Genomic DNA, 27848 nt, shown 5'->3' on the forward strand with positions numbered 1-27848 from the left:
TGCCTGGCAAACATTGGTACTAAGTCATTTTATGAAAGAATGAAGCATAAATACTGGGGGTGCCAAAAACAGTGTCTATGTACTTCAAGAGATTTTCGAAGTTGAGTTGAATCACGGTAGCAATGACATTTGCTCAAAAGATGGCATTAATCAAATGAAGGCTAGTGTCATCCTATGACAGGCAGGACAAAGAACATGGCAGAAGCACCATTGTCATTTGAGGAGCACAAGACTGTTTTTTTTAAGTGGCATTTGAAATTGGAGAATGTTGTAGAAGTAACAACGACAATGGAGGCATGAGTATGCAACAGAGTCTCCAACACACCTAATAACTGCACGCACTCACGGTAAGTTTGAGACGTGTGGTGCTGTGTGTGTTGTGCACAAGGGAAGATCCTGGAGGTCTCACGTGTAGTTCTCCGTAATCAGAAGTGTCTGGACGCTTATAATTAAGCATCTTGTAATTGCAGATGTCAGATGTGACACGGATTCATCATCTGTTGTGCAGTATATATCATTGCAATAGTTTTTTCCTGTCTTAAAATGTGCCTGCATTCTTTTGGTGCCCTCGGTATTTTCCTACACAGCTCTGACTCTTTCCTCTGTCCTCCATCCCCCATTGTCACTGGGTCAGCCCACACCCTAAGAAAGTTCGGCTGCAAAACGTGCAACCACCTCCTTCGTTTCACAGCCGAGGCCTGCTTTGTATGTTCCACACTTGAGCTGGAAGACTTTCCTTTTTAAAAGTTGTCTAGTATTTGGCCTGCAGCTGTGGCTCGCGCCTGTAATCCTAGAACTCCGGGAGGTTGAGGTGGAAGGATCTCTTGAGCTCAGGAGTTTGAGACCAGCCTGAGCAAGAGCGGTCTAAAAATAGAACAACTGAGGCAAGATGATCTCTTGAGCCCAAGAGCTTGAGGTCGCTGTGAGCTGTGATTCCACAGCATTCTACTCAGAGTGAGATTCTGTCTAAACAAACAAATAAATAAATAAAATAATAAAGAAATAAATAGTTTAATATTTAAATTAAGAAGGAGATAATACATGTATCTGGTGGAAAAAACTTCTGACACAAAAAGGCACACAATGAGAAGTATGTCTCCCACTGCCTGGCTCTTCCCTGGCCCTGGACAGCCCCAAGCACTAGGTTACCAGTGTCTAGTTCAGCGTTTCCTTCTAGAGATACTTCATTTACCCACCACACACAAGCACAGGCATATCCCACACACCCCTGCTTTACACAAGTGGTAACAACCGTATCTGCTAATCTGCATCTTGCTTTTGTAGTTACATCTGGGAGATGGTTTCATCCCACTAATAATTAGCACTTGTGGGACTTAACGCAGGCTGGGGGCTGGGCTAAATGCTTTACCTATATACTTTATTTCATCCTCACCACAACCCTTTAAGGTAGGTAGGTTAACACCACACCCATTTTAGAGATGAGAGATCTGTGGCAGGGAGAGGTCAGGGGACCAGGACGGGGTCACTCAGCTGGCCGGTGGCAGAGCCTAGCCCCATGTCTGCCTCTAAGCACTCCCCTGAGTGACTTATATAAATACATCAAACTATATAAGTGTATATAATCTGCTTATCTGCATTTATTTTAAAAGGAAATTATATTCACATTAGCAAGAAGAAGACAACTTGGTGTAGATAGAAGTGTTCTGTTAGTCGGGGGAAAGTCCAGCAGTGCTGTTCATTTGACCCTGCAGCCACCAGAGCAACAGCAGCGCGGCCTTAAATATGTGTGGGTGTCGGCTGCGTCCCTCCTCCTGATGGACTCAGAAGGACCCCAGCAGAATTGACTGTGGGTAATAGTGTTCTCTGACCCTGAAATCACCTTGCTAACACAAGTGGCTCCCACCTCACACTTTGGAAATGCTGACTCGGTCGGTACAAGTGAGCCTTCATTTCCTGCACCTTTGGAAGGAAGGTGTGGAGCTGGAGGAACTTGGGGCTCCTTTCAAGCTTTTATTTTCATGCCACTCTGCCCTAGGAGGGAGATGAGGGCCCTGTCTCGGGCCCACGGCAGGCAGCTCTGCGGGCTATGCCATCCTGCTGCCAGGGAGTGCACAGGTTCATCCCGGGATGGAGCTGTCCCCAAGAACGGAGAGAATAGGCTTCCTTCTAGGTAACCCCTAACCAATTCCAGCTCTCCTGGAATGGACATGCATTCACTCAGAATACATTTATTATTAATGTGCCCGGGCAATGAGACATGGCTACACACTGTGACAAGTGTCTTAGTGGGGACGAGACATGATGTGGGAGGGGGTGATGAAGACCGCTGGGCCTTAGGAAGGCAGCAGAGAAGAGATGGCATTCGATTTGGCTCTGAATGACATGGATGGTTCCCGGTGGAGAGAGGCAGAGGGAGCTGCTCTTGGGTTGGTGGAGGTTGGGGGGTGGCAGCCGATCAGCCCTGCTAAGTCCCTGCACTGAGCTTGGTCACTGGGGACCAGGACTTATGTGAGTTGTGGGGAGGGTAGAAGGAAGGAAGTCTGCCTTTGGGGGACTCATTCAGTGGCACGGGACAGGACTCCTGTGCAAACTTGCTTACGGAAACAGGACACCTATTGAATTGTGTGAGCAGGTGGCTCAGGCATAGCTGCGTCCAGGGGCACACGTGCTGGTTTAATTGTCTGTCTCACCAACAGACTGTGTGCTCTGCGGAGGCACAGACCCCATCTGCAGTGTTTCAAGAGCATGTGGTATAGTACCTGGCACGTAGTAAACTCTTCGATGAATATTTAATAATTGAAGGTGTATCTGTCCCCCCAGCGTACTCACCCTATCAAAGCAGGTAGAACTACCCTGCCATTTCATCTTGTTCTCTTCTTCCCTCCCTTCCTGCCTGCCTTCCTCTCTCCTTCTCTTTCTTTCTTCCATTTATCCATCCACCTTGCGGAATCAGCCTCTCACCCTTTTGGTTTTGTTTTCCTTTGTGTGAACTTCATGGTTTGACAGGCTTCTCCTACATGGTAACACAGAAACTGTCCCCAGCACTGCAAGCTCCCTTCCTAACAGCCTCACCCCATAGTGGAAAGACAACGCCCCCTGCCCAATATTTCCAGTACAGCCCCAGGGCAGCCTTTCATTGGCCTGGCTGAGCTCCTGAGCCCCAGTCTTTATGGCCAGATTAACGCAATGTTCATTGATTGGCCAGCCTGGGCCTCATGCTTGCCTTTGGGATTGGAAGGCTGTGTCAGTTTTTCATGAACTACATGGACTAAGAATAGAGGAGGGGAATTTGGAGGATTTCCTCAAAGAAAATCCAGAAGCTGTTCCCAAAAAAGGAGGACTTGATGATCCTGAGCAGAGAAAAACAACAGATGTCCGCTGAGGGGGACCTAGGGAAGGATGAGGACGTGGCTCCTTTGGCTGGTGCCCAAACTGACACCTGATATTCTCCCACCTATAAACTGTTCCTCAGACCTGTTTGGCTCCTGCTCACGGGCTCAAGGTTCACACTACCTTTGTCTGGGACGCTCCACCCCCACCCCAAGCTATGTTCACCCAGTTAAAGGCCGCTCTTCTTTCAAGCTTCAGTTTAGATGTTATTTCCTCCTGGAAGCCTTCCTATAGTGCCCTATCCTTCCCGCATCAGGACACTTAGCGCACCGTTTAATAGCCATTCGTGTAATGGTTTGTGTTTACTCTAGGTCAGAATGGAAAACTGTTTTCCATGCTGTAGTATTTCCCAGTATAGTACCTGGCACATAGAACTGCTCAATAAATATTTAATGATTGAAGATACATCTGTTTTCCCCACCTCCAAATACACACACAGATCAGAGGCAGTAGAACTCCCTGTCCCATTGTACCCTCCCTCCATCCCTTTCTCTCTCCCTGTCATCCACGCGTCCGTACATCTGTCCACCCACCTATCTGTCCGTTCATCCATCCATCTACCCATCCATTCAGCCTTATCCATCAATCTGTTGAGCCAGCCAGATAGATAAACATTCATTCATTCAGGAAAACATATATTGATAGTTGCTTGGTACCAAGCTCTGCTCTACTACAGGTACTATGATCATGAACCAGGTCCTAGCCTCAGTTTTGCATTCTAGTTGGGGCAAGATAGGCTAGAAATATGAAACATGTATAAATTAAAATAGAGATTAAATTCTACAGAGAACATAGGTTGCTTTGAGTGTGGATGATGAGACTGAAATTTGGAGGCTTTTCTTTTCCTTTGAGGTGTTGCACTGGCTCAAGGTCTCACCCACACACAAATGCTGGAGGCAGGCGGCTGCTGTGCCCAGATGGCTACGTCTGTGGAATCGAGGGAATGCACACCGACTGCACTGTTGAGAAGCTGTTTTCTAATAACTGATCCATATCTAGCCCCAGTGTGTCCCTTTATTGATGCTGTCAACTTTCAGATTTTGTTTGTCTTCTTTTGCATTTAAATGACATCTGAAAACTGTGCAGATAGCACTTTGCTGTTTTCAGAATCTGAGGATCTGGGAAGAGGCAGAAAGCAATGTGTATACAGCCAAGGGCAGTGTGATTACCAGAGAAGGCAACATCTAGTGGTCAAAGACCTGGCCTCCAGCCTCAGCCCTGCCTGGTTTCTCGTGTGACTTTGGACAACATACTTGCTGTTTCTGAGCCTCGGTTTCCATCAGTGAGGGGTTAGGGCACAATTTCGGGAGGGCCTTCTGGCTGTTGCATTCTGAGAACTCATGAAACTGAACCGGATCTGAGAATAGTGGTCTTAACGCACGTGTCCCTAGATTTGTTTGGCGGGGCCTCCCTGAAAGGGTTGGGAGTGCTAGACAGTGAACCCCTCATCTGGCATCAAGCACATGGGTGCCTTTGAGGGGCCCTTCGGAGATCCCAAGTTCAGCAACTTGGCCTCAGCTGAGCTCTTGCATCCATCTCTGCCCCTTCCCAGCCCCAGGCTCGCTGCTGCTGTCAGCCAGTCCCTTTATATTCAGTGTAGAGGGCACTTCGCACATTGACAAACATCTGACCTGCCCTAGGCAGGCACAGCGCACAAGCCTCTCTTCACAGTCACCCAGCAAGTAGTGGGAGGGCTGAGTCTCCTGAATCCCCGTGGGCTAGAGGGTCCATTTGTCCCTATTTCATGGTTGAAGAAGAGGTGACAGGAAACGTGCCCACTGGATCCAGGCTTTGGGGTTAGCACCTTGGCTCTCCGTGTACCATCTTTTATTTTTATATTTATTTATTTGAGAGAGAGTCTCACTCAGTTGCCCTGAGTAGAGTGCCATGGTGTCATCATAGCTCACTGAAACATCAAACTCTCGGGCTCCAGAGATCCTTTTGTCTCAGCTTCCCGAGTAGCTTGGACTACAGGTGCCGACATACTCTGCCTGGCTAGTTTTTCTATTTTTAGTAGTGATGGAGTCTTGCTCTTGCTCAGGCTGGTCTCGAATTCCTGAGCTCAAGCAATCCATCCTGCTCGTAGGATTGCAGGCGTGAGCCACTGCGCCCAGCCTCTGTGTACCATCTTTTATTTTATTATTATCATTATTTTTTTTTGAGACAGAGTCTCCCTCGGTAGAGTGCCATAGTGTCACAGCTCACAGCAACCTCTAACTCTTGGGCTTAAGTGTTTCTCTTGCCTCAACCTCCCAAGTAGCTGGGACTACAGCCACCCACCGCAACTTCCAGCTATTTTTGTTGTTGTTGTTGTTGCAGTTGTCATTGTTATTTAGCAGGCTTGGGGCGGGTTCAAACCCACTAGCCCTGGTGTATGTGGCGATGCCCTAACCACTGAGCATGGGTGCCAAACCATGGGTATCATCTTTTAGACCTCAAGAAACTATTTTGGGCCATGGTTTCCTCTGTCAGGCAGCGATCATAGGGTGCCTATCTCATGGGGTTTTGTGAGAAATAAATGAGTTAATATATGTAAAGAGCTTAGAACAAGGCCTAGCACGTGGGAAGTGCTCAATGAATGTTAGCTGCTATCCTTGTTATTACTCTCACACTGCCTCCCAGGATTGGGGTAAGGATTGATTAAAATGCTCCATCAGTAGAGGGGATCCTAGAAAGAGGTTTGCAAATTTGGAAGTAATAGAGAGGTGTAAATATTATTTAACACATCCTAGACTGGCAATACTGAACAGACTGTTCTAGGCTACTGAGCTAAGGACCAAAGGCCATTTTTAGGTAATTGAATAAAGGAAATATCTAGAAGATTCTGGGTATAAAATAGATGCATTTTAGAGAAGCCCCCAGGTAAGCTCTTTGGTGGCAACTGGTTGACATAGGTCACCATAGGCAGTGGAGTCCACTGTTCTCTTGGGATTGGGAATTGCTAGGATCACGGGGAGTTTGGACGAAGGGTGCAGAGGACTGTTTTCCAAGCACAAGATTTTAGGGGTGCACTTCAGAGGCCATCCTGGAGAATTTGACTTGCTGGAGAGCAGCTAGAGAACTCTGTGGCGCCAGAAGAGTAGAAAATGATGGAAGGGGAGGAAATAACAGCCAACGAGGGAGAAAGTGTGAGAGATGAGAACGTGCAGCTGGGCTGCTGACCTTGAGTGGATGCACATGTGCGTAGATGATTGGACAGGAAGATCTGGCTGCAAATAGAAATGCTCTCTCTTCCTATTAACTACTCAGCACAGATGATAGATTCATGGTGAGATAAACAGACTCAGATGCTGAAATAGAAAAAGTGGATGTAGCAGGAACCATTGAACCCAGAAAAGGGTGAGATCCAGAAATGAACAGCATCAGCAATGAGGGGGGCGGAGACAGAGAAATGGGAGGGGTATCTGAACGTGGAGGAGCACGGGATGGGCAAGGTGGGCTTGGAGGGAGCCTCAGCTGGCATCCTAACTCTTGGCCACATCTCATTCCTAAAACCATGGCAGGAAGGTCATTGAAAATTGGCAGCTGCTTCGGTTATCAGTAAGACTGCAGTCACTCCTTGTGGCCACTAGATGTCAAGAGCGCATCAATATGGCACTCTCTGGTCCACCCAGTTGTCTGCTAAGGAGCTTAGAGAAACGGGCCTACAAAATGGATGAAATCAGCAAGAAGGAGGTTTCTAGGCACTTAGGACAACTGAAAATCAGCAGGAGTGAGTGGGATAGATAGAAGGGGTCCTTCCACTAAGACGCACAAAAAAAAAAGTTGACTGCACTTTCTACTTGTGTGTCGTTTTGCAAGTATGGGAGGTTTTTAGGATGAAGGAAGGAGAAAGAAACGTGGAATAGAATCCATTTTTTCCTTCCACATTAGCTAAAGGTCTCCAGAGTTTGCAAGAATTTTCCTGAAGTCAAGTGAGTAAGTTTCAGGCTCTTAAATCCTCAACCCCAATCAGGGATCATGATGGCGACAGTCGTGGTGGTGGCGGCATCGCCTAATACTGACATGCTCTTACTATATGGAAGGTATTAGTCTCAGCACTTTACAAAAATCAGCTCCTTTAATCTTTACAATAAACCTATGAGGTAAGTGCCCTTATTAACCTTATTTTACAGATGAAAGAAGGTTAGAGAGGTTATGTGACCTTGTTCAAGGTCAGGATTCAGCCCAGACATTTGGGCTCACAGTCCATTTTCTTAGCCGCTATGATCTACAATACATGTTGCTCCTTTGACTCCTGCCTGGCCTATGGCAAAGGCAACTTTCTGAGCTATACATCAATGCTATGATTTAATAATAAAGTCACAGGAGAATTCCTCACTGTAATAAACTTACTTCACAATACCTCACATGAGCATGAGTAAGACAATAATTCCCATTATGCCGGTAATTCCCAATAATTACGCCAGTAATTCCCTCGAAGTTCCCTGATTTAAAGGGCCTGGTTAGGCAGGAGCGTATCCCATCCCCGTGGAAGCTTCTGCTCTGTAGCTGCTGTAATTACCAAACAACAGAAGAAGGAGCAAGGAAACAAGGATTGCAGAAATTTCTGTGTTTCTTAGCATAGAAAGATGATTGTAAACTTGATATTGCGAAAGAAAAATGTACTCTTACTTGGGGACGAGGAAAGAACATGTTGTTGTGATGGGACTGCCCAGCCTGCTCTCAGGCTGCCCAAGCTATCCGCTTCTGCTGAGAAAACAGGAATGAATTAAGGAAAACAGTCTGATATGGTAGAAAAAGTGGTAGATGAAAAATCAGAGACTGTATTTCTCATCTGGTTAAATATAAATGTATCATATGACCCTCCATTCCTCTCTTAAGTGTTTACCTAAGAAAAATGAGCACATGTACACAGATATTCATAGCAAGTTTATTCAAAATAACTGAAAGCTATAAGCATCCCAAGTAACCATGGGCGTATGACTAAATTGTGGCATAGCAGTACGATGGAAAACTTAGCCGTAAAAACAAACTTAGAATGCCTTCAGCATCATGGGTGAATCTCAGAAAAACCATACGGAGTGAAAGAGGGCAGACCCCAAAGAGTTTATACGCTATGATTCCTTGTAACTGGAACTTTACTATAACACGCAAAACTAATCCGTGGTGATAGGAGGCAAATTGGTTATTTTCTGAGTCTGAGATGGCGTTGGGGATTCAAAGGGGCATGAGGGATGTTTTTGGTGCTGTGAAAGTTCTGTATTTTTTTTTTTTTTTTGGACATAAGGTCTCACTTTGTTGTCCAGGCATGAGGGCAGAGGCACGATCATAGCTCACTGCAACCTCAAACTCCTGGGTTCAAGGGATCCTGCTATCTCGGCCTCCTTAGTAGCTGGGACTACAGGCGTGTGCTGCCATTGTGCCTGGCTAATTTTTTCTATTTTTATAGAGATGAGCCTTTACTATATTGCTCAGATGGGTCTTGAACTCCTGACCTCAAGCCATCCTTCCACCTCAGCCTCCCAAAGTGCTAGGGTTACAGATGTGAGCCACCATACCTGGCCAGAAGGATGCCCTTGTCATCCTAAACTGGGTGACTCTACCCTGATTATAGTGCTGGCAACATGGATGTAAAGTACAAAGAGTTTGCACTGATATTTTGCCCCCACCTGGGCCTCAGTTTCCCTGTTTGTCAGACTATGTGGTTGTTGAGTTAGATGATGTCTAGAATTTCTTCTGGCTGAAAACTTTCCCTTATTCTGACGACATCCAATTTTTATTATGGAAGCAGAGTAGCAGAGAGTTGTTTGTTTTTGTGGGAATTGTGTTTATAGGCAAGGACGAGTTTATTCCAGAGAGTGTAGAGTATCTATTAGGTTAGCTAATAATCCTCCTTTTGGGCGCACAGCCATTTTCAGGCCCCATTTACTTCAGAAAACAGCTGAGAAAATGTTGTGGGTGTAAGAAGGATGCTTCCTACAGAAGTCCCAGGAGGACGCGAGGAGGGGCTTTCCCACTGATGCTGGGAGAGGGGGCAGGGACGCAAGAGTCACGGCCAGCAGGGGTGGAGAGAGCTGAGGATGTCCAGGCTCACCTTCTCGCCTCGGAGGACCCCCGGAACTTGGGGGCTGTGATTACCTTTTTAACTTTCCTTTCTCACTAGCCCAGGCCTGGCACTTACTAAGAACGTAATGATGTTGATGACGACGATCATCATCATCATTTGCAGTCCTCAGAGAGTGTGTGTAAAAATAAAGAGATGCTCAGAGAATGTCCTGGGAAGAGGGTGGGGACAGTCTGCCTGGAGCGCAGAGCGTGGGAGGGGGCCTCGGTCCTGGGCCCCAGCAGGTTACTGACTTCGCGGACTCATGTGTCCCCAGGTCATGAAAACCTACCACATGTACCACGCGGAGAGCATCAGTGCGGAGAGCAAGCTCAAGGAGGCCGAGAAGCAGGAGGAGAAGCAGTTCAACAAGGCAGGCGACCTCAGCATGAACCTGCTCCGGCACGAGGACCGGCCTCAGCGCCGCAGCTCCGTGAAGAAGATCGAGAAGATGAAGGAGAAGGTGAGGGGGGCTGAGCCGGCAGTGCTGGGGGCTGGGCGCAAAGCCGGAAGGGTGGCCGCGCTCCTGGCTACAGCCTCGCCTTCCTGCTCGTTCCTCTGCACCCGGGGGCATGGGCATAGAAGGCAGTGTAGCTCCGTGTCACGGAGGAGGCAGGGCTGGTGGTGCCCCTGCCAGCACAGGCTAGGCCTGGCTAGCAGCAGGGGCAGCAGGTCGGAGGACACTTGAGAGCTGATCAGGACTGTGCCAGGATTCATAACCAGCAGGCAGGTTCTCAGGTGGGCAGGAATCACCAGGCATTAGTGGGGCAGAAGTTTGTTCCAGAGGCCAATTTGGTGGCTGAGGGCAGGGTATGGGGCACCCATGACTGAGTGTGTCCCAACAAGAGGAGTGGCACTGGGTCACCAGTCAGCATCTGGGAGCTGGGTAAAGGGCTCATTCCAGAAGGCCAGTGCCAACTGAAAGACAAAAGGCTTAGAGTCACTGTGTATCGGTGTTGGAAAGTCCTTTAGTAGGGCATGGTAGAAAGAGTTCTAGCTTTGGAGTCAGATGGGCTAATATTGAAAATACCACACTGTAACACCTTTCTGGGCTGGGCACCATGGCTCACACCTATAATCCCAGCACTATGGGAGGCCAGGACAGGCAGACAGCTTGAGCTCAGGAGTTTAAGACCAGCCTAAGCAAGAAAGACCTCTGTCTCTACTAAAAATAGAAAAACTAGCTGGGCATAGTGGCGGGTACCTATAGTTCCAGCTACTGGTTGGGGAGGAGGCTGAGGCAGGAGGATTGCTCAAGTCTAAGAGTTAGAGGTTGCTGTGAGCTACGATGATGCCATGGCACTCTACACAGGGTGACAGAGTGAGACTCTGTGTTTTAAAAAAAGCAAACCAAAACACCTCTCTGAGCCTCAGTTTTCAAATCTGGCAGGGATGGCAAATAAGTCTTATATCTCATATCAGCTCTGATTGATTGGTAGTGGTTGCCCAGAGCTCCGGGTTGAGGTTTATGAAGCCTTATCCAGGCTCAGTGAAAAACAGTGCCATGGGTATTTAATGACATCTGCTGTGGCCAGGGAATACCAAGTTATTTCTTGTCATCCTAAACTAGTTGACTTCTAAGTTTCCTTTCTCCTTACAAGGCTATGATTTCCTTGTTGAATTCTCTGTATTCCTTTGTTCCATGCAGTCAGCAAATGTTTTTGAGCACTTCCTATGGGCCAGACATGACACCAGATACTTATCTGGGCTAATTCTATGTTTATATGATCCTTTAGTTCTGAAAATCATAGGAAATTGGATGGGAACAAAACTTGACAAGACCTAGGTAAGCTGCAAAAGTAAACTAGACATAAATAAACTATAATTCCAGGGCACAGAAAACCACAGTAATCAGGCAGAGACCCAATTTAAAGAATTTGAATAGATATTTCTCAAAAACACAAGTGGCCAATAAGTACATGAAACAATTGTCTGCATCACTAGTTATTAAGGAACTGCAAGTCAAACTTTAATGGAACATGGCTTCACACTTACTAGGATGGCTAGACTAGAAAAGGCAGACAATAGCAGCTATTGGTGAGAATGTGGAGAAATTGGAACCTTCGTGTATTACTGGAGGGAACTGAAACTGGTTCTATCACTTTGCAAAACAAGCTGAAAGTTCCTCAAAATGTTAAATATTGGCCAAGTTCCCATGTGACACAATTCCATGCCCAGATATCTACCCAGGAGAATTTAAAATATATGTCCATATACAAACTTGGATGGGATGCTCACAGTAGCATTATCTAGGATAGCCAAAAGATGGAAGCAATTCAGATGTGGTGCATCCACACAGAGAAATAGTATACAGCCCTAAAAAGGAATGACGTACCAGCATATGCCACAACATGGATAAACCATACTCAGAAACGGTACACCAGTCGCAAAAGACTGTACATGTCTTTAAATTGTACAATTATGTTTATATGAAATACCCAAAATAGACAAATCCATACTTTCTTTCGTAGGTTGTTGGTTTCCAGAGGGCTGTAGAAGAGGAGAATGGGAGGTGACTGCTAACGGGTGAAGGATTTTTTTGGGGTGATGAAAATTATTCTGAATTTAGGTGGTGGTGATGGTTGTACAACTCTAGGTAAAAATAAACAGAAATAAAACAGCCAGCTAGAGAATGATAGGACTATGGTGTAGGAGGAAAGAGAGCGTGCTGGCTGGGAGTCTAGAGACCAATTTTTAGTTCAGAGTTCCATGTGCATTGGCGGCTTCACTTTTGGACAAGCCTCTCCTCTTCAATTTTCATTTTATTACTTATATAAAGATGAGTTCAACTAGGACACTTTCCAGGTATAAAATGTTATAAGTCTATGAAGGGCTAAAAAATGATCTCAGGGTCGTAGTGGGCCACTGGAAATGGACTGGGAGTATTTTAACTCCCTGTGGAGATTGGGTGTATGGCTAATATAGGATGTAACTGCCAGAAAACTGGAGAAAAGCCACAGGAGATCTCTGAAGAGAATTAAAAGGTTGACAACCAGTATACCTTTACTAAAAAGCCACAACTCTATGTGGAAAAGACCCTTTTATTGAGCAGTGGGACTTACCAGTCTGAAAGGCACCAGGACAGCTCTCCAACCCACTTTCTCTTCCCTCTTCCCTGCCCAGTCTGGGAGTAGCTCCCTGGGTGGCAGTGAGGCGTCTAGCCAGAACCTCTGGTGCCTCACCTGGCTCCCCACTTCTCACACCCAGACAGCCATTCTCCTGGCCTCTCTGCTGCCTGTCCTTCACTCAGCAAAAACCACAGGAACCTGCCCTTGTGCAGGGACTGTCCTGGGTGCTGCAGACCCAGCAAGAATGAGGCAGATCAAGTCCCTGACTTCATAGAGTTTGCTTTCTAGTAAACAAAGAGATAAAAAGTAAAATAAAATACAATGTCAAGTGGTGGGAAAGTGCTTATAAAAAAGTTACAGCTGGATAGGGAGAGAGAGGGAGGAAGAGCAGAAGTGGAGATTCTGGGGGTTCATTTTAGACAAGCTTGTTGTCAAAGGTCTGTCTGACCTGAAACCTTGGGTAAGGAACTACATGACGTGCAGGAGCAGGCTCCGTGGAGATTCGAGAGGATGGTCTGCAGGCCTTGAGGCAGGAATGAACTTGGCCTTCTAAGGGAGGGACAAAGGAGGTTGAGTGAGTGAGGGGGAGCTTGGAGGGAGATGGGCCTTGGGAGGTGGACAGGGGCCAGGTCATGGGGCTTCAGTGCCAGCAGCAGCAATATGGGAAGCCACCGGGGGTGTCAAGGAGGGATCTTATTTTTGGAGTAGAGACCAAGGCTGCAGCTTATCAAACAGTGGTTGGCTGCATCTACACAGCGTGCGGTGAGCTTCTTAAACCCAGGCTTCAAACCTTGCTTGCCTCGCGTATGGAGGTCTTCCACGGGTGTGGGTGTGGGGTCGAATGGCAGGCTGTTCCCATAAAGAAGATCACAAATCTTGCCCATAATTGGCTCGGCTCTTATATCTATCTACTCCTTCTTTTTCCAGAGGCAGGCAAAGTATTCTGAGAACAAGCTGAAATGCACAAAAGCCCGGAATGACTACTTGCTGAATCTGGCAGCCACCAATGCAGCTATAAGCAAATACTACATCCACGATGTCTCCGATCTAATCGATGTGAGTCTGGAACTGAACAGGCCAGTGCCTGGGCCAGCCTTCATCCTCAGCTGCACGCATGCTGGAGGGAAGGGGCAGTGAGCTTTTGTAGCCTAGAAAAGGAGTGTTACCTCATAAGTGGGAGGTGGGTCTCTGGGGGCCCCTACACAGTTGGCCTAGGCAGTCATACATTCCATGCCAACTTCCCACGTTCCCTCCTCTATGTCAGGTCCTTTTCTGGGTTTGAGGGGTCCAGGGGTAAATTGTACACATTCAATTCCTGCCTTGGGGAATTTCTCAGTGTGGCATAGGAGATATTAATATGTCCAGCGCCCCTGGGTCCGATCAGCTAGACACATGCACATGTGAAAGAAAACAGCGACCAAGACAGAATTCATGGCACGGCCTTATGCAGGAAGGTTATCTTGGGGGCAATTAGGCAGCTTACCCAAATGGAGGATGGGACACTGCCTCCCCAGCACCAGCTGGGCAGGACACGCTGTAGGCACAACCAGGCTTAAGAAAGAACACTGTGAGCTGTGGCGCTGGTGAGGGCTTCTGCGTTGGAGCCAGGGCTGTTTCTCTCCCATTCTGCTTCCTGCACAGATGGGGGATCTGGCCCATGGCCGCCTAGTAAAGCCTCAGTACTGGGCGATGGATCCATCTCCTGTTAGTCAGGAAGTCAGAGGACCACCGCTTTTCCTATGGCTGCAGGGGGAGGCCCATTGTCACCACCCAAAGCAGATTTTGACTTTCCCATTTGTTCTTTCAGCCCTTTCAGCCCTTCATTTGCAAAAGATTGATTGAGCACCTCTGTGTTCTAGGACTTGAGGTGTGGCAGAGGGCTGGAGCCGGTGGGTCTGTGCTCGTGGAGTTTATCTCATTGAGGACGTGGTCATAGGCAATTGCACTGCCACATGTCGGGGTCACAGTGAGGGAGATGGAGGGAAATGAGGCCCCCAGAGGAACATCTGACATAACCTCTGAGTGGGGAGAATATCTAGGAAGACTTCCTGGAGGCAGTGAGCTCGAAACTGAATCCTAAGGAAGACTCTTCCGGGCAGAGGGGGTGCATGTGTGCATGCCCAGAGATGAGATAGAACATGGTGCATTTGGGGAGCCTTGTTCTACTGTTGCCCAAATCTCAATCCCATCTCCCTCTGAGGACTTTGGTGTGGCTGTGTGATGGGAAAGTGTGCCAGGCCTCTAGGACAGAAGATGTGGCTGTGGAGCGGGGGGTGATCGTGAGTCACTGTGGTGGCCAGAGACCACCCCCTCCACGCCCCAGCTCTCATCGGCCCCTCTGCTGTCGCCCTCCCCCAGTGCTGTGATTTGGGCTTTCATGCCAGCCTGGCCCGCACCTTCCGGACCTACCTCTCAGCTGAATACAACCTGGAGACCTCCCGCCACGAGGGGCTGGACGTCATTGAGAATGCAGTGGACAACCTGGATTCCCGAAGTGACAAGCACACCGTCATGGACATGTGCAACCAGGTCTTCTGTCCTCCACTTAAGTTTGAGTTCCAGCCCCACATGGGGGATGAGGTAGGTTTCTCTCGGGAGCACATGCCTGCGGCTGCTTCCCTCTGTTCTCCCACATGCTCCAGGCTCAAGTCCCCCACCTGCAGGACTGCAGGACCTTGGCTTCTCTTAAAATCCTCCCAAGTAGGTATAGAAGACCCCAAGGGAGCCCCAGTCTGCACATAGTCTCACATTCTTCTCCTCACCACCTCCTCACAGCACCCTGACTGCCACCCTCTGCCAGGGCGTTGCCCTCCTCCCATACTCTGAGCCCTTGACATGTCCAGCAAGTGTGTTTCCTTCAGTACTTGTGGCACTCAGATCACGGTTCTATTCTAAAGAAAAAACAAATGGGGAGAAGGCCCGAAACAGCACAACTGGTCATCCAGTTCACAGAGTGTAATGAGTTCCTTGAACTTTTCTATGTCGCTCCTCTCACTGGGCATTAGGGGACCCAGACAGCAGTGTACGTGACCCAGCCTGCCTCTGAATCCCAGTGGGACCCAGCCGGGCCACTCATGCTTGGTGAGGAGGGGCAAGGGGCATCTGAGAAGATAGTGTTTGCTAGGCCCTCCGATGTTTCTGCCTGCTTTCCTCTGCAGGGTTGTATGCTCTTCCTTCCCCAATTCTCTGCCTTCAGATCCATCACCCTCTTGACCCATCACCTGGACCTGAACATGCTGGCCTCATGGCCTTGCTGGTGACCATGAAGTCTGGTTGCCTGGTTAGTGGCAGATAGCTAAGAGTGTCAGCAGTTCCCTCCTATCCTCTCCAGTCCTGGCTGTGTTCTGGAGGGGTGGGGCACTAAGGCGTCCCTCCCCAATGCAAAGGGGAGGGAGAATAGTATTTGTCTGGCTTCCTCCCCTCCTCCAGCCTTCACCCTGGGGAGGAAGAGCTGTGAGTATGGGGTACCTCACAGCTGCCTCTCTGCAGCGTCACCCTGCGGGGCAGTGGGAGCTGACGACTCCCCTCGTCCTTTCCATTGGCTTCTCTTAGGCTGTTGCTTTCTTGCCACAACTTCCTGCCTTGAAGTGAACCGATGAGGTTTGCTTATTGGGATTATGTGAAAGCTCTGTGTAAACCCTCAAGTGCTGCACAAATGTAGGAGATTATGACTGAGAGTCTATACCTGGCAATGTCAGGAGGGTAGGGAAGACGCTGATTCCCATTGGTGTTGGTTGCCATGGCCATGTTTGAGCCGCATGACCTTGGGCAGGTGACTTAACCTTTCTGAGCCTGTTTCTTTGGCTGTAGAAAGGGATGTTAATGATAACCTGTGCCCCCCCTCCACCAGGGGGAGGGGAGCACTGGGCAGTTGACAGGTGGTGGTTGTCATTTCTACAGGTGTGCCAGGTCAGCGCTCAACAGCCTGTCCAGACAGAATTGCTCATGCGATACCACCAGCTGCAGTCCAGACTGGCCACTCTCAAGATAGAGAATGAGGAGGTGAGTGAGCCCCTCTGCCCCGTAAGGCTGTGGTGCCCAAACCCTGTACAGTAGCAGTCTATGGCCTGTTAGGAACCAGGCCACCCGGCAGGCCACACAGCAGGAGGTGAGGGTGGGAGAGCAAGCAAGAGGAACTTCATGTGTATTTACAGCCATGCCCCATTGCTTGCTTCACTGCTTGAGCTCTGCCTCCCACCCCAATCCATGGAAAAATTGTCTTCCACGAAACTGGTCCCTGGTCCTGGAAAGGCTGGGGACCGGTGCTATAAGAGACTGCCTTATGAAGGCCTGGCTTGTCCTGAGGAGTCTGCTGGCCATGGAACACATACGAAGTGATGGTTCATCTATGAGATGGAATATTACAGAAGCTTTAAAACCACACCCACTAAGCATCTCTAATCACCTGGAGGACTGCTCGTAAGATGTTAAGTTAAAGAGAGACAGAGAGGAAGGAGGACTCTAGGTTCCATATGGTCATAACTAGGGTAAACTAAAATGTATGCGTATATTCCTGGGCATAGACAAAGGACTAGGGGAAAATGCTTCAAAACATTAGTAGTATGTCTGGATTGTGGAATTATAGGTGGTTTCTGTTTACTTCTTTATGATTTTTTTTCTGTTTTATGCAGTGATTTTGATACGGAAGATGCCAAAAAATGCATACACATTTTACGAAAGGTAAAAACTGTGTTGAAATTGTAATATTCCATATATGCCAATAACAGAAGATGAGTACAGGTCACGCTGATCACCCCTTGTAATTGCAGAAGCCAAACGTGACTTGAGTATTACAAATTTCGTATAGTTTTTGCCTTTCTTAAGGTGTGTATACATGTTTTTGGCACCCTCTGTATTTATTATCAAATAAAACAGTAAGTGTTCTAAATTATCCAATGAAATAAACAACCCAGGGCACACTAAACACATCAGGATCCTGAGCTGCCAGGGATGGGGCAGTCTTCCCACACCCAGTGCACCTTCTGTGCAGCCGAGTGGCACAGGGTCACCCCTAGGAGGGTTCAAGTAGAAATACCAGCTGTGGAGGCTCCATTCTGGTGTGAGCTGAAGAGGCCAGATGGTTGTTTCAACCTGAACACCTCCCTCCAAAGGGAACATCAACCAAGCAGAGGCCCCTGGAGAAAGGACACCAGGACATGGCAGTGTCACCTGAGGCTGTGGGCAGGTTTATCCTTGAAAGCACGATCAGGGAAGGAGGTGGGAAGACATGGTCCTGGGCTTCAGATCTCAAGAGGGCTGTCCTGGGCAGAGAGGCCAGGTTTGCTTCGTGAGTCCACAAAGGACAGACCTAGGACGAATGTGAGACAGATTGTAGCTCAGGATGATAACAGATCAAAGTCGTCCCTGGGGGGAGGTTATATGGAGACAAATTATATATTTGTTTTTCAAGCCTGGCGAGAGACAGGAGATGAATAGAGTGTTTTTCTTTCTTTCTTCCGCCCTACATCTTCCCCAAAGGACTTGAAATTGTTTACATGGAACACTATATGGATCATAATGTTAATGGAATTTTAATTGGAAATCAGAGCCAAAGAAAGGAGAATAAAGGAAATGTCCCTCTGGGTGGGCTGAGAATGGGCATGGGTGTGCTTAATTTTGAACCTGAACTTCCCATCAGGCTATGTTAGAAACAAAAGTTAGATTTCATTTATTCATATACTTATTCTACAAGTATTTATTCACATATGTGTAATATTTATTCAGGTATTTATAGAGCACATATTATGTACCGAGCATCGTTCTAGATAGAGAATAAAATGAGATTAAGGTGAAGAGGTGCAAAAACACAGTTCTTCGTCTCACGGAGGGTGTACATATACTCTATGGAGAAAAGGCAGAAAAAAATCAAAACCAAAAAACAAACCAACCAATAAATGAATGAGCATGGAAAGTATGAGACAGTGCCAGGCACTAGGTGAAGGCCTCAGGAGGTGATGTTTAAGCTGAGATCTAGGTGACAAGAAAGAGACTTTGAGTGACAATAGTTTTACAACAAATGAAGATCCAAGTTTTCCCATGACTGTTTTTGAAGGGACCCGCCATCAAAGTAAAGGGTCTGCAATTTAGTCATAATCCAGCAAAGGGGTGTTGAGAGGGTGCAGCCCGTGCAGCCCCTGGTGGTCCCACACAACTCCAGGGGATAAGTGGGAGTCCTAATGAAATGGCGTGTGCCTCCGTGATGTATTCCTGGAGTTTCCCTTTGCTTAGCCCGGCCTTTGACAGAAGTGTCATAGCAGAGCGCGTTCCTTCACTAAGGATGACTGTCCATCATTACCCAGGCTTGTCCCTTCCCTTCTCTGAATGAGGGGAACTAGTGTGGTCCCTACTTGAGTGACTGAGGAATGTCCCATTGGAGGAGCTAGTTTGGGGCTGTGTAATCTGGCCAAGACAAACCAACCTAGAAACCCAAGTTCCTCCTTCGTTCATTACAACATGCTTCAAGCTTCTCTCTGGCAGAAGCAATACAATAAATGACCTTACTTTGGGTATCCCAGCTTCACATCCTAGCCAGCTGTGCGACCTTAGGCCAGGGACTAATTTGCCTTACTTTCCATGTCAATGTAGTGGGAAAGATGATCTTTGTTCTGCCTGTCTTAGTCTAGATGTCTAAGACTTTATATGGAAGACACAAAATGACCGTTGGGAAAAGGACTTTGAAGAGTCAAAGGCAGAATGAGAACGCAAGACTTCTGTTGATATGCTGTTTTTCCTCCAGGTTAGGAAAACCCTGGATGCCACCATGCAGACCTTACAGGACATGCTGACCGTGGAGGACTTTGATGTCTCCGACGCCTTCCAACACAGTCGATCTACAGAGTCCGTGAAGTCGGCTGCCTCTGAGACCTACATGAGCAAGATCAACATTGCCAAAAGGAGGGCCAACCAACAGGAAACAGAGATGTTTTATTTTACAGTAAGCGGCTTCCTGGACCCAGAACCCACTGTGTGCTGAAATGCAGAAAGTGAATTGCCAATGGGTAGCACTGGCATTAATCTTGGGTGACAGTTACTGAAATTTTCCTGCTCTAGGAAAAAAAGAGAGAGAGAGAGAAAGTCTTACTCTGTTGGGTGAGAAGAAAGTGCTAACAGGACTGTCAGGTGTTTAAAGTTATGAGTATAGATTATTGTGTTCCATTTTCTTAAATTTAGATGTGGGTTTTGGAAACAATACCCTCAGTAATCCGAGCAAATGCTCTTGAATCACTAGTTCTTCAAATAAAGTCTCATGTTACTTACCTTTCATTTGGCTAGGGACAGGGAGGGGGAAGGAGAGGGGGAATTTAGGTTTTAGTTCAACTTGTGTTTATTGAAAATAGGATATTAATTTTGTAAGGGACTTTAACTCTTCATCTGATGCTATTGTGTCCAACCGTATCCCTGCCAAGAGGTCACCCAGACTCTGCTTGAGTGCCCCTCAGGATTAAAAACTCCCTCCTTCCCCAAACAACCCTTTTGTTTGGGTTGTGGCTGGCTTCGGGCATTAGAATGTTTTCCTTTAACTTGTTTAATCTTCAGCAATCTACCTCACTAGGATTTCTGATCTTGGTTCTGTTCTTTGGGGACTCCCAGACCAAGGCTAATTCTAGATGACAGTCTTTCATATGGTTGCAGGGACCTGGGTTTTCATTTATCCAAGCTAAATGTATCTGATTCTTTCAGTCCTGCCTTGGAAACTTTTGTGTTGAGCAGGCTCCTTTCCTGGTGACTTTCTCCTAAGAATGTTCCATTTTATTGGTGGCTCTTCTAAAGTGAGACTCTCAGCAGTGGTCTGGCCAGCATAGAATAGAGCAGCAAAATGTTCACCCCTTCTACACCAGGTACTGTGCACCTATTCATGTTCTGAGATCACATTCTCCTTAAAATAATATTAAATGTACGTTAACATCAGTTAAATCTCTCTTTCCTACATGTTGCCATTACCCAGGCCTCCCTCCTCCTAAGGCTTGGTAGGTGATATCACGGGGAGGTCTTAGGATTCAGTTCATTGTTACAGATTGTCAACATCCTGATCCAGTTCTTCAGATCTATGTCATCTGCAGATTCAGTGAGCATACTTTTGTGGGTTTTTTTGCAGTTTTTGGCCTTGGCCGGGTTTGAACCCACCACCTCTGGTATATGGGGCTGGCACCCTACTCCTTTGAGCCACAGGCACCGCCCGAGCATTACTTTTTACTTTCAAGTTTATTAAGAAAAAACAAACAAGGAACAAATATGCCAGGGCAAAGGCCAAAGACAGCGTTGTTAAAAATATACACTAGGCAGATGCAATGAGGCTGATACCGATTGGATCGTGGTTGTGTAACCCGTCACGGGTTCACCCAATTCTAGCATCTAACTTCATCTTGTGATAGGCCTTGTCAAATCTCTTGTCAAAAACCAATAGCTGACATGCAGTGCGTTTCTTCCATCAATACTCTTTGACCTTGTCAAGAAAGAAAATAAAGCTGAGCTTAGTGAATCAGCCCATGTCAATTCCTGACATTCACCACTTCCACTGGGGGGCCTACTGTGTTCACAAAGAGAGTTTGTGTATCACAAAGATTAGTGAGGAGTGCCATGAATACTAATTTCCTTCGTCAGTAGAAGCAAAAAAATTCTGGGCAGCAGAATCAGAGAAGGGGGTCTCACCCGCTTGAATTAAGAAACTTCTCCAGCATCTCTGACCAAGGGTCATAAGATTTTATATTTTATTCTTACAATACTCAGTTTGCTAACGTGGTTGGGTAGTATACTTGCTCATGACTTGATGTTGTGACATTATTTTAGGTCTTCTTAAAGACGTAATATTCCTTTTAAAGCAAACATCAATACAATTTGACAGCTTTTTTTCTTTTGTGGGCCCCATGGGTGAAGCTTGGAAGACAGTTCTTGAGCCACAGAGCCTGGCTGCAGTTTGCACTAACCAGTGGCTAACCCACCAAGGTGTGAGCCACGTGCTTGGGATTGTGAAGCATGTGGACAAAATACCTGCCTACACTTCAACTCTGCTTTTCACGGTAGATCCATAGACATGTGAACAAATCAGATAAACTCAGGTGACAGTAGTTGACCAAACTGAAGCCTGAGCTGAAGTGTCCAGGAAGCTTGTTGAAATGTAGGTTCTCAGACCATCAACCGTCCTAAGTTGGGCCCCTGGAATTTTGACCACTTCTGAGGCTCTGGGTTTCCTCCTCAGGTATAAGTGAGGGGTCAGACTTGAGGTATTCTAGAATAGGAATAATCTGCCCAAGATCACAGCAGGAGTGACCACAGTGCTGAGCTTCTGTTTCCTTCTGGGGAGAACAGAACTGATGACGCTTCCCCTATTTGTCATCCAAGATTGTGATGAGGCTCAAATGTACATGTCTGAAAACTGTCGCATGTTCTACAGATGCAAAGGGCACTGACTCTCCATGGCTAGGGGCCAGTCCTAGGAGCTAAGGACCATGGAAATGTAGAGAAGACACCACATTCTCCCACTAGCCCATCATTCCAGAAACCCATTCCTGGGCCAGTGTGACGTGATCCCCGTCTTCCTTGTGTATATGTCAGCCCCCACCCCACAGCCTTTCCTCTATACCTACCTTCAACAGGAAGATGCTTACAGTAGAGACTCTCCCCTATCGTCAGACTGTGGCTGCCCTGGCGCGGCAGCTCACTCTGCCCCGTCTGAGCTTGCCAGCTGCAGCAATGGAGCGGATTTCTTTGTGAGAAACTAGCTGGTAGATGTGTGGCAGTCTGTTTGTCTCCTTGACATCATTCTTAAAGCTTCTGTAATTGCTGTGGCCTCTGTTTGCAAAGCTCCTTCCTACGGGTACCTACACGCCCCCTTCCCACCACCTCCAGGCCTTGGCTTACAGGTCCACTTTGCAGTGAGGTCTTCTTGGATTCCTGATCCACTGTTCCTGCTTTATTTTTATCCGTGGTCTTCACTACCTGGCAATGTGGTATTTCACTTATTTTGTTCCTTTACTCTCTCTCTCCACCCTGATTCCTAAGGCGCACGAGAGCAGGGCTCCAGCTGAACTTCTCAGCACCTGCTCTCAGGGGGTCCAGACATGCACTGAGTGTGGGTCCCATTCTCCAGCACTTATGTCCAGCACATGCATGTCCCAACAGGGCGCTGGCACTGGTGCAGGTGATGGGATGCAGTCAGGAAAGCTGGTACCTGTGTGGAGGAATGGCTGGGCCTCAGGCCGCACTGTGGGCAGGTAGATGTCCTTCTGTCCTAGATGACTTTCTGTCCCTGAGTAGTGCTCTAGGGCAAGACCCTGGAACTAGGAGGCAGGCTGAAGCCAGTCCTGGCCCCTGAATGGCTTTCTGTGGGACCCTGGGCAGATCACTTCCCTGTGCCAGCTTCTCATGTCTCATCTTCACAGGTCACAAAGAAGAAAATCATATCACCCCTCGCAGCTTTGGTTATTTTAACAGGATGCCTTTTAGTCGTCTGTGTGGAGTGTCCTCCTCTAGAATGGGGCCAGAAGAAAGGAAGGCTTGTTCCAAGGCTCCTCTCTGACACATCTAATAAAGCTCTCTGGCCTCAGCTGTGTGACCCCTGGGACAGTTCTCCTTTGGCAGAAAAGCACAATCCCTCTTTAATGACAAAAGAAGCCCATTGCTTTGTGCTCCCTGCAGCCCTTACCTGATGAAGGCGGCCTTCTCAGCTCCCATTCTCCTGGGCCCCTGTGTGTGCCCAAACCCTGACATGAAAGGCCTGGAGCCCCCTGAGGCAGCCCCAGGGCAGGGCTGGGGACCTGAATGGAGAAGGGCACAGGCGCAGGTGCACAGGCTCCCTCTTCCTATGCCCGCTGCCCACAGGACCTCCCTCTGGCCTCCCTGTCCTAGAGGTCCCAGGACCTGGCCCCATGATCTGTGATTCTCCTGTGCCTTGTGCCTTACAGAAATTCAAAGAATACGTGAATGGCAGTAACCTCATCACCAAGCTGCAGGCCAAGCACGACCTCCTCAAGCAGACCCTGGGCGAAGGTGAGTCGGGCCATGGAGGCGCAGGGGGTGGGGGCGCTGTGCTCCCCACTGGGTTTTCCTGTGGCCCCTCAAGTTGTTGAGCTGATTAAGCTTGAGACACTGTCCCTGGCAGAATGAATCCTGGTACTGGACCCCCACACCCACCCCAAGACTGAGCAGGTTGGGAAAATCTCCTTGGTACAGATGCGGAGAGGGGTCTAGTCTAGCTGGAAAGAGAGGGCAACCACAAGCCCCAGATCCTGCTGTGGGGGAGAGTCCAAGGCAGTGGCAGAGGGGCAGGTATTGATGGGGCTGAGCAAATTTCTGTTCTTCAAAACTCCCCCAGCTTATTCCTGCCCCAGGAACTTTGCATGTGTGTGTATAGCCACACCCAAATCAGGGTATAGAGCTTTTCATTCACCCTCAGAAATTCCCTCTTCACAGTCGGTTCCCACATTCTCTACCCCAAAGCACCACTCATCTGATTTCTATCACTACAGTTTAGTTTTCTGGGTTCTAGCTGGTAAGAGGTGGGGAGCTTTGGGGGTGATGAAATTAAATGTTCTAAGTCCTGCTTTGGGGTAGTAGTTATACGTGGGGGTACTCATTTGTCAAAACTCATTAATTAGGGGGTAAGGGTGGGGAAGAGTTAGTTGCAGTGAGCTTTTCTTTCATTCCTCCACTCTGAGTTCTACTCATCCTGGCAGTTGAGTATTGGGCCAGGGCAGGAGGGGGTGGCTAGGAGTGTGGGAAGCAAAACAGCAGGAATGGAGGGGAAAGGGGAGACCCAGGAGGTCCAAGAGGGGAGCACAGGGTGTGTGCGATGGAGGTAGCTTCCAAGACCAGCATTAAGGAGGAGGATTAGTTTTGACAGGCTGGGGCTGGTGGCTCTTTCCCAGGAGCCATGTAACAAAAACGGGCTGTATGGTTTGATGGCTGCTTGTATTTTTGAAATCATATACCCTGAATTTAGAAAAGTAGATGTTCTTTTACAAAATAAGATCCTGGATGAGTCTTCTGACTGGAAGGAGAAAGCTGCTGCTGCTTTGTGAGTACGAATCAGATGCAGCCTTTTATCACTGTCCTTGCTTGGATAGCCTTAATGAAATAACATTAATAATAATACTTTGTTTTGGTTGACATACTTCCTGGCTTGTTTGATCCTCCAAGTTTATTAAGCCTTCAACTATACCTTGCTCCAGTCCCTCTTCTGGGTCTTGAGCTGATTAGCAAACAGAAACTCCAGGGAAATGCAGCTTCAGAATTATAAGATTACAAGGGCAGCTAAGAAAGAACCATCTAGAAGGCTCTCCATAACCCTGTTTTCTAGTAATCTCATAAGAGAAAAGCCCACTGGGATGGGTCTTGATAGTCTGATCAGTTCTACAGAAGTCATTCTAAATTTACAGAAATGTTGGGAAGACAGTATTGAGTTCCCATTACTCCACATCTACGTTCCCTGGTTATTAATATTTAGATTAGTATATTTGTCATCACTAATGAATATTAATACAGTGTTATTACTGGAAGTTGATAGATTATTGAATGACCAAAAACTTGGAAGCTGAGTAAAATGAGACCACATCTCCAGCCATTTTTGTATATTTACTGTATGATAAAGATATACAGTATGCGGATTCTTAGGGTATTGGCTGAAAGGGGAGAATTGGCAACCAGGAGAACGTGCAGACTTAATTGGTAAAGCTCTTGCCCACTGGGTAAAGTTAGAATGGAAAAATTCACCAGGCCAAAGGGAACTTTGGAATCTTAGCTAATTTAGTCTTCCTGGTGTCAACTGATGATTCACCTCTACCCCAGGCATTTAGTAGCATTCTCTTCTAAAAGTAGGGTAGGGTTACACCTGCATCAGTGGTCTTTTTTATGTCATCCGAAGGCTATATTGTATTGGGGAAGATGATCTGGAAGGTTTGAAAACAAGTGAGAAATATGGGGTTGGCAGAATATTTTGTCTGAAAAGATACAAGGCCTTCCTTCTTTTTAAAGAAATGAAGTATCCATGTCTAGGGCCTTAGTTTCTCTCCAGTACAGTAGTGTCCCCTCATCTGTGGTTTTATTTTCTGACGTTTCAGTTACCTGTAGTCAACTGCAGTTTCAAATGGAAAATTCCAGAAATAACTCATGGTTTTAAATTGTACACCATACTTTGTAACGTGACGAAATCTCCAGCCATCCCTCTCCACCTCCGCCAAAATGTGAATCCTCCCTTTGTCCAGAGTTTCCACACTGTAAATGTTCCCTGCCCATTAGTCACTTAGTAGCTTTGGTTATCAGTACGCACAGAATTTAGTGCTGTTTAGTTTCAGGCATCCAGTGGCGGTCTCAGAACATATCCCTCAAGGATACAGGACACTACTGTACTCCTTTGACAGCATGGCCCAAAGAAACTATGAGTTACAGGAAACAACAAGGTCTTTGGGGTCACCTGCACTTAGATGTGAATTTCTGAATGTGACTGACCCCAACGCACAGGTCTTACTCTTCAGACACATGAGGCTTCTGGGTGCTCTGCAAATTGGCATTCCTTGTTATAAATTCCCTGTTACAAATGGCATACCTTGTTACACAGGCACAACTTGGGAGCAAGATCTGCCCTTGGCTGTTGGGTTGTTGTTTTATTGGCCAGAGAATTCCTGGTTGATCATCATCTCTGAGTCTTAGATCTATGACCTTTTTACTGCTCTGGGGTTTGAGTAGTCTGCAAGCACCAGGGTTTACACCCAGAATGTGGATAGTTTTTCAATTTACCAAAGCCCCTCAAGGATGAATGAATAGTGTACTGTCTATAAAGGGATGGGATATAACCTTTTCAGGGCCAAGATTTAATAGCCTATTATAGAGCAAAGTGGCCACCAGGACCAGACAGTCTGACCTTCTAGAAAATGACTGTGCCACTAGCTATAAAATACTGTTTTTACAATCCCAACAGGTCTCAGGAGGTAAAGGACAGGGCAATTTTTGGATTTCGGATATTTGTTAGAAGCTCAGACACCCTGTTCCAGGAGATGTTGGTAATGGGATTCTTGAGAGCTAGAATGTGAGTCTGAAGCTGACATATATTAGATTCCATGTCAGAGGAAAGTGTTCTGACATTCAACTCCACATCCTAAGCGTTTTGATTCTTATCTGCCCACTCTTCCCTCCTCACCCCATCTGCCCATCCATCTATTTAAAAGCACAGACATTGTGCTCAGCCAGGCCTAGGGAGACAGTGACAGATAAAGTCTCTGTCCTCGTGGAGAATAGAGACCTCAGTGGTAATCAACAGCTAAGTAAAGACTTACAATTGTGATATGTGCTATGAATTAAAAATTTGGGGCTGAGACAGGGAACAATTGTATACATGGAGTTAGGATGAGAAGACTGCTTTAGATGGGGTGATCCCTAGGCCTCCTGGGGAAGGTGCTGTTTCAGCTGAGACTAAAGGATGACAAGGTGACAGCCACCTGAAAAACTGGGAGAAAGAGTGCTGAGCAGAGGGGACAGCATTCAAAAAGGTGAGGAAGGATATGGTGAGTTAAAAGAACTAAAGGAAGGGTGATGTAACTGGATCATAGTGAGTCCATAGAAGACAGGGCAGTTTGAGAACCTAGGGGTGAGCAGGAAACACCTTCTGAAAGCCCAGCCTGTGAGGAGGGTCACAGATGACTGTAGCTGTAGGGAGAAGATGAACTTGACCAGGGGTCCTCAGACTTTTTAAACAGGGTGCCAGTTCATTGTCTCTTAGACTGTTGGAGGGCTGGACTGCGGGTCCCAGGATGAGTCGGCTGCTAAGCAGGACAGGCAGCGGTGGTAAAAACCCCGGGCAGGCCAGATAAATGTCCTAGGCGGGCTGCATGTGGTCCGTGGGCCGTAGTTTGAGGATGCCTGCACTTGACATTCAACCCTCTCCTCCACTAGAACTCCAGGCCACTGCTTGGCCCCTTTCCTAGGCTGCTGTCAGCTCTAACAGAAGGTCTTGGGTCCACATGAAAATTTCACCCTGATGTCTGGTAGGAATTTACCCCAGATCCAGACCTGCAATCAAACTAAGCAGAACAAATTTTCCTGTTTTACCAAACTTTTCTCCCTTTTGCCTCCCCTTTCTCCCTCTTTGGCTCCAGTTCAACCAGCTGCAGTCACTCTTGTAACTGTTTGTGGATTTGGTTGGGCTCAAAGTTCTATTTTCAGACCTCAGGTTACTCTCTTCCTCCCCTCATTTGCCTCCCTGGCCCCATCATGCATTGTTTTCTGTAGAGTCCCCTAAATTTAATGGCGGTCAGGATGACAGAGCTAGAGCTGTGCTGTCCAGTGTGACACGTGCAAAACAGATACCAGGATTCAGGGACCTAGAAAAGAATATGAAGTGGCCTATTCGTTTTTATTTTTTTTTTTTTTTTTTTTTTTTTTTTTTTTTTTTT

At 47.2% G+C, this 27848-nt stretch overlaps 1 protein-coding gene across 2 annotated transcripts in view; it reads left to right on the top strand.

Annotated features, from left to right (window-relative positions):
* SRGAP3 (SLIT-ROBO Rho GTPase activating protein 3) overlaps window positions 1-27848 on the top strand; it is a 253632-nt gene that overhangs the window by 167824 nt on the left and 57960 nt on the right. For both annotated transcript variants that reach the window (XM_003785468.2, XM_003785467.2), the window contains exons 5-10: window positions 9675-9860; window positions 13393-13521; window positions 14824-15045; window positions 16366-16467; window positions 19202-19399; window positions 23367-23451. In XM_003785468.2, the coding sequence (XP_003785516.1) occupies window positions 9675-9860; window positions 13393-13521; window positions 14824-15045; window positions 16366-16467; window positions 19202-19399; window positions 23367-23451 (922 nt within the window). The remainder of the gene's footprint in view (window positions 1-9674; window positions 9861-13392; window positions 13522-14823; window positions 15046-16365; window positions 16468-19201; window positions 19400-23366; window positions 23452-27848) is intronic.

This window comes from Otolemur garnettii, unplaced genomic scaffold (assembly GCF_000181295.1).
Source record: "Otolemur garnettii isolate 467f Iridium unplaced genomic scaffold, OtoGar3 scaffold00015, whole genome shotgun sequence".
Taxonomy (NCBI): Eukaryota; Metazoa; Chordata; class Mammalia; order Primates; family Galagidae; genus Otolemur; species Otolemur garnettii.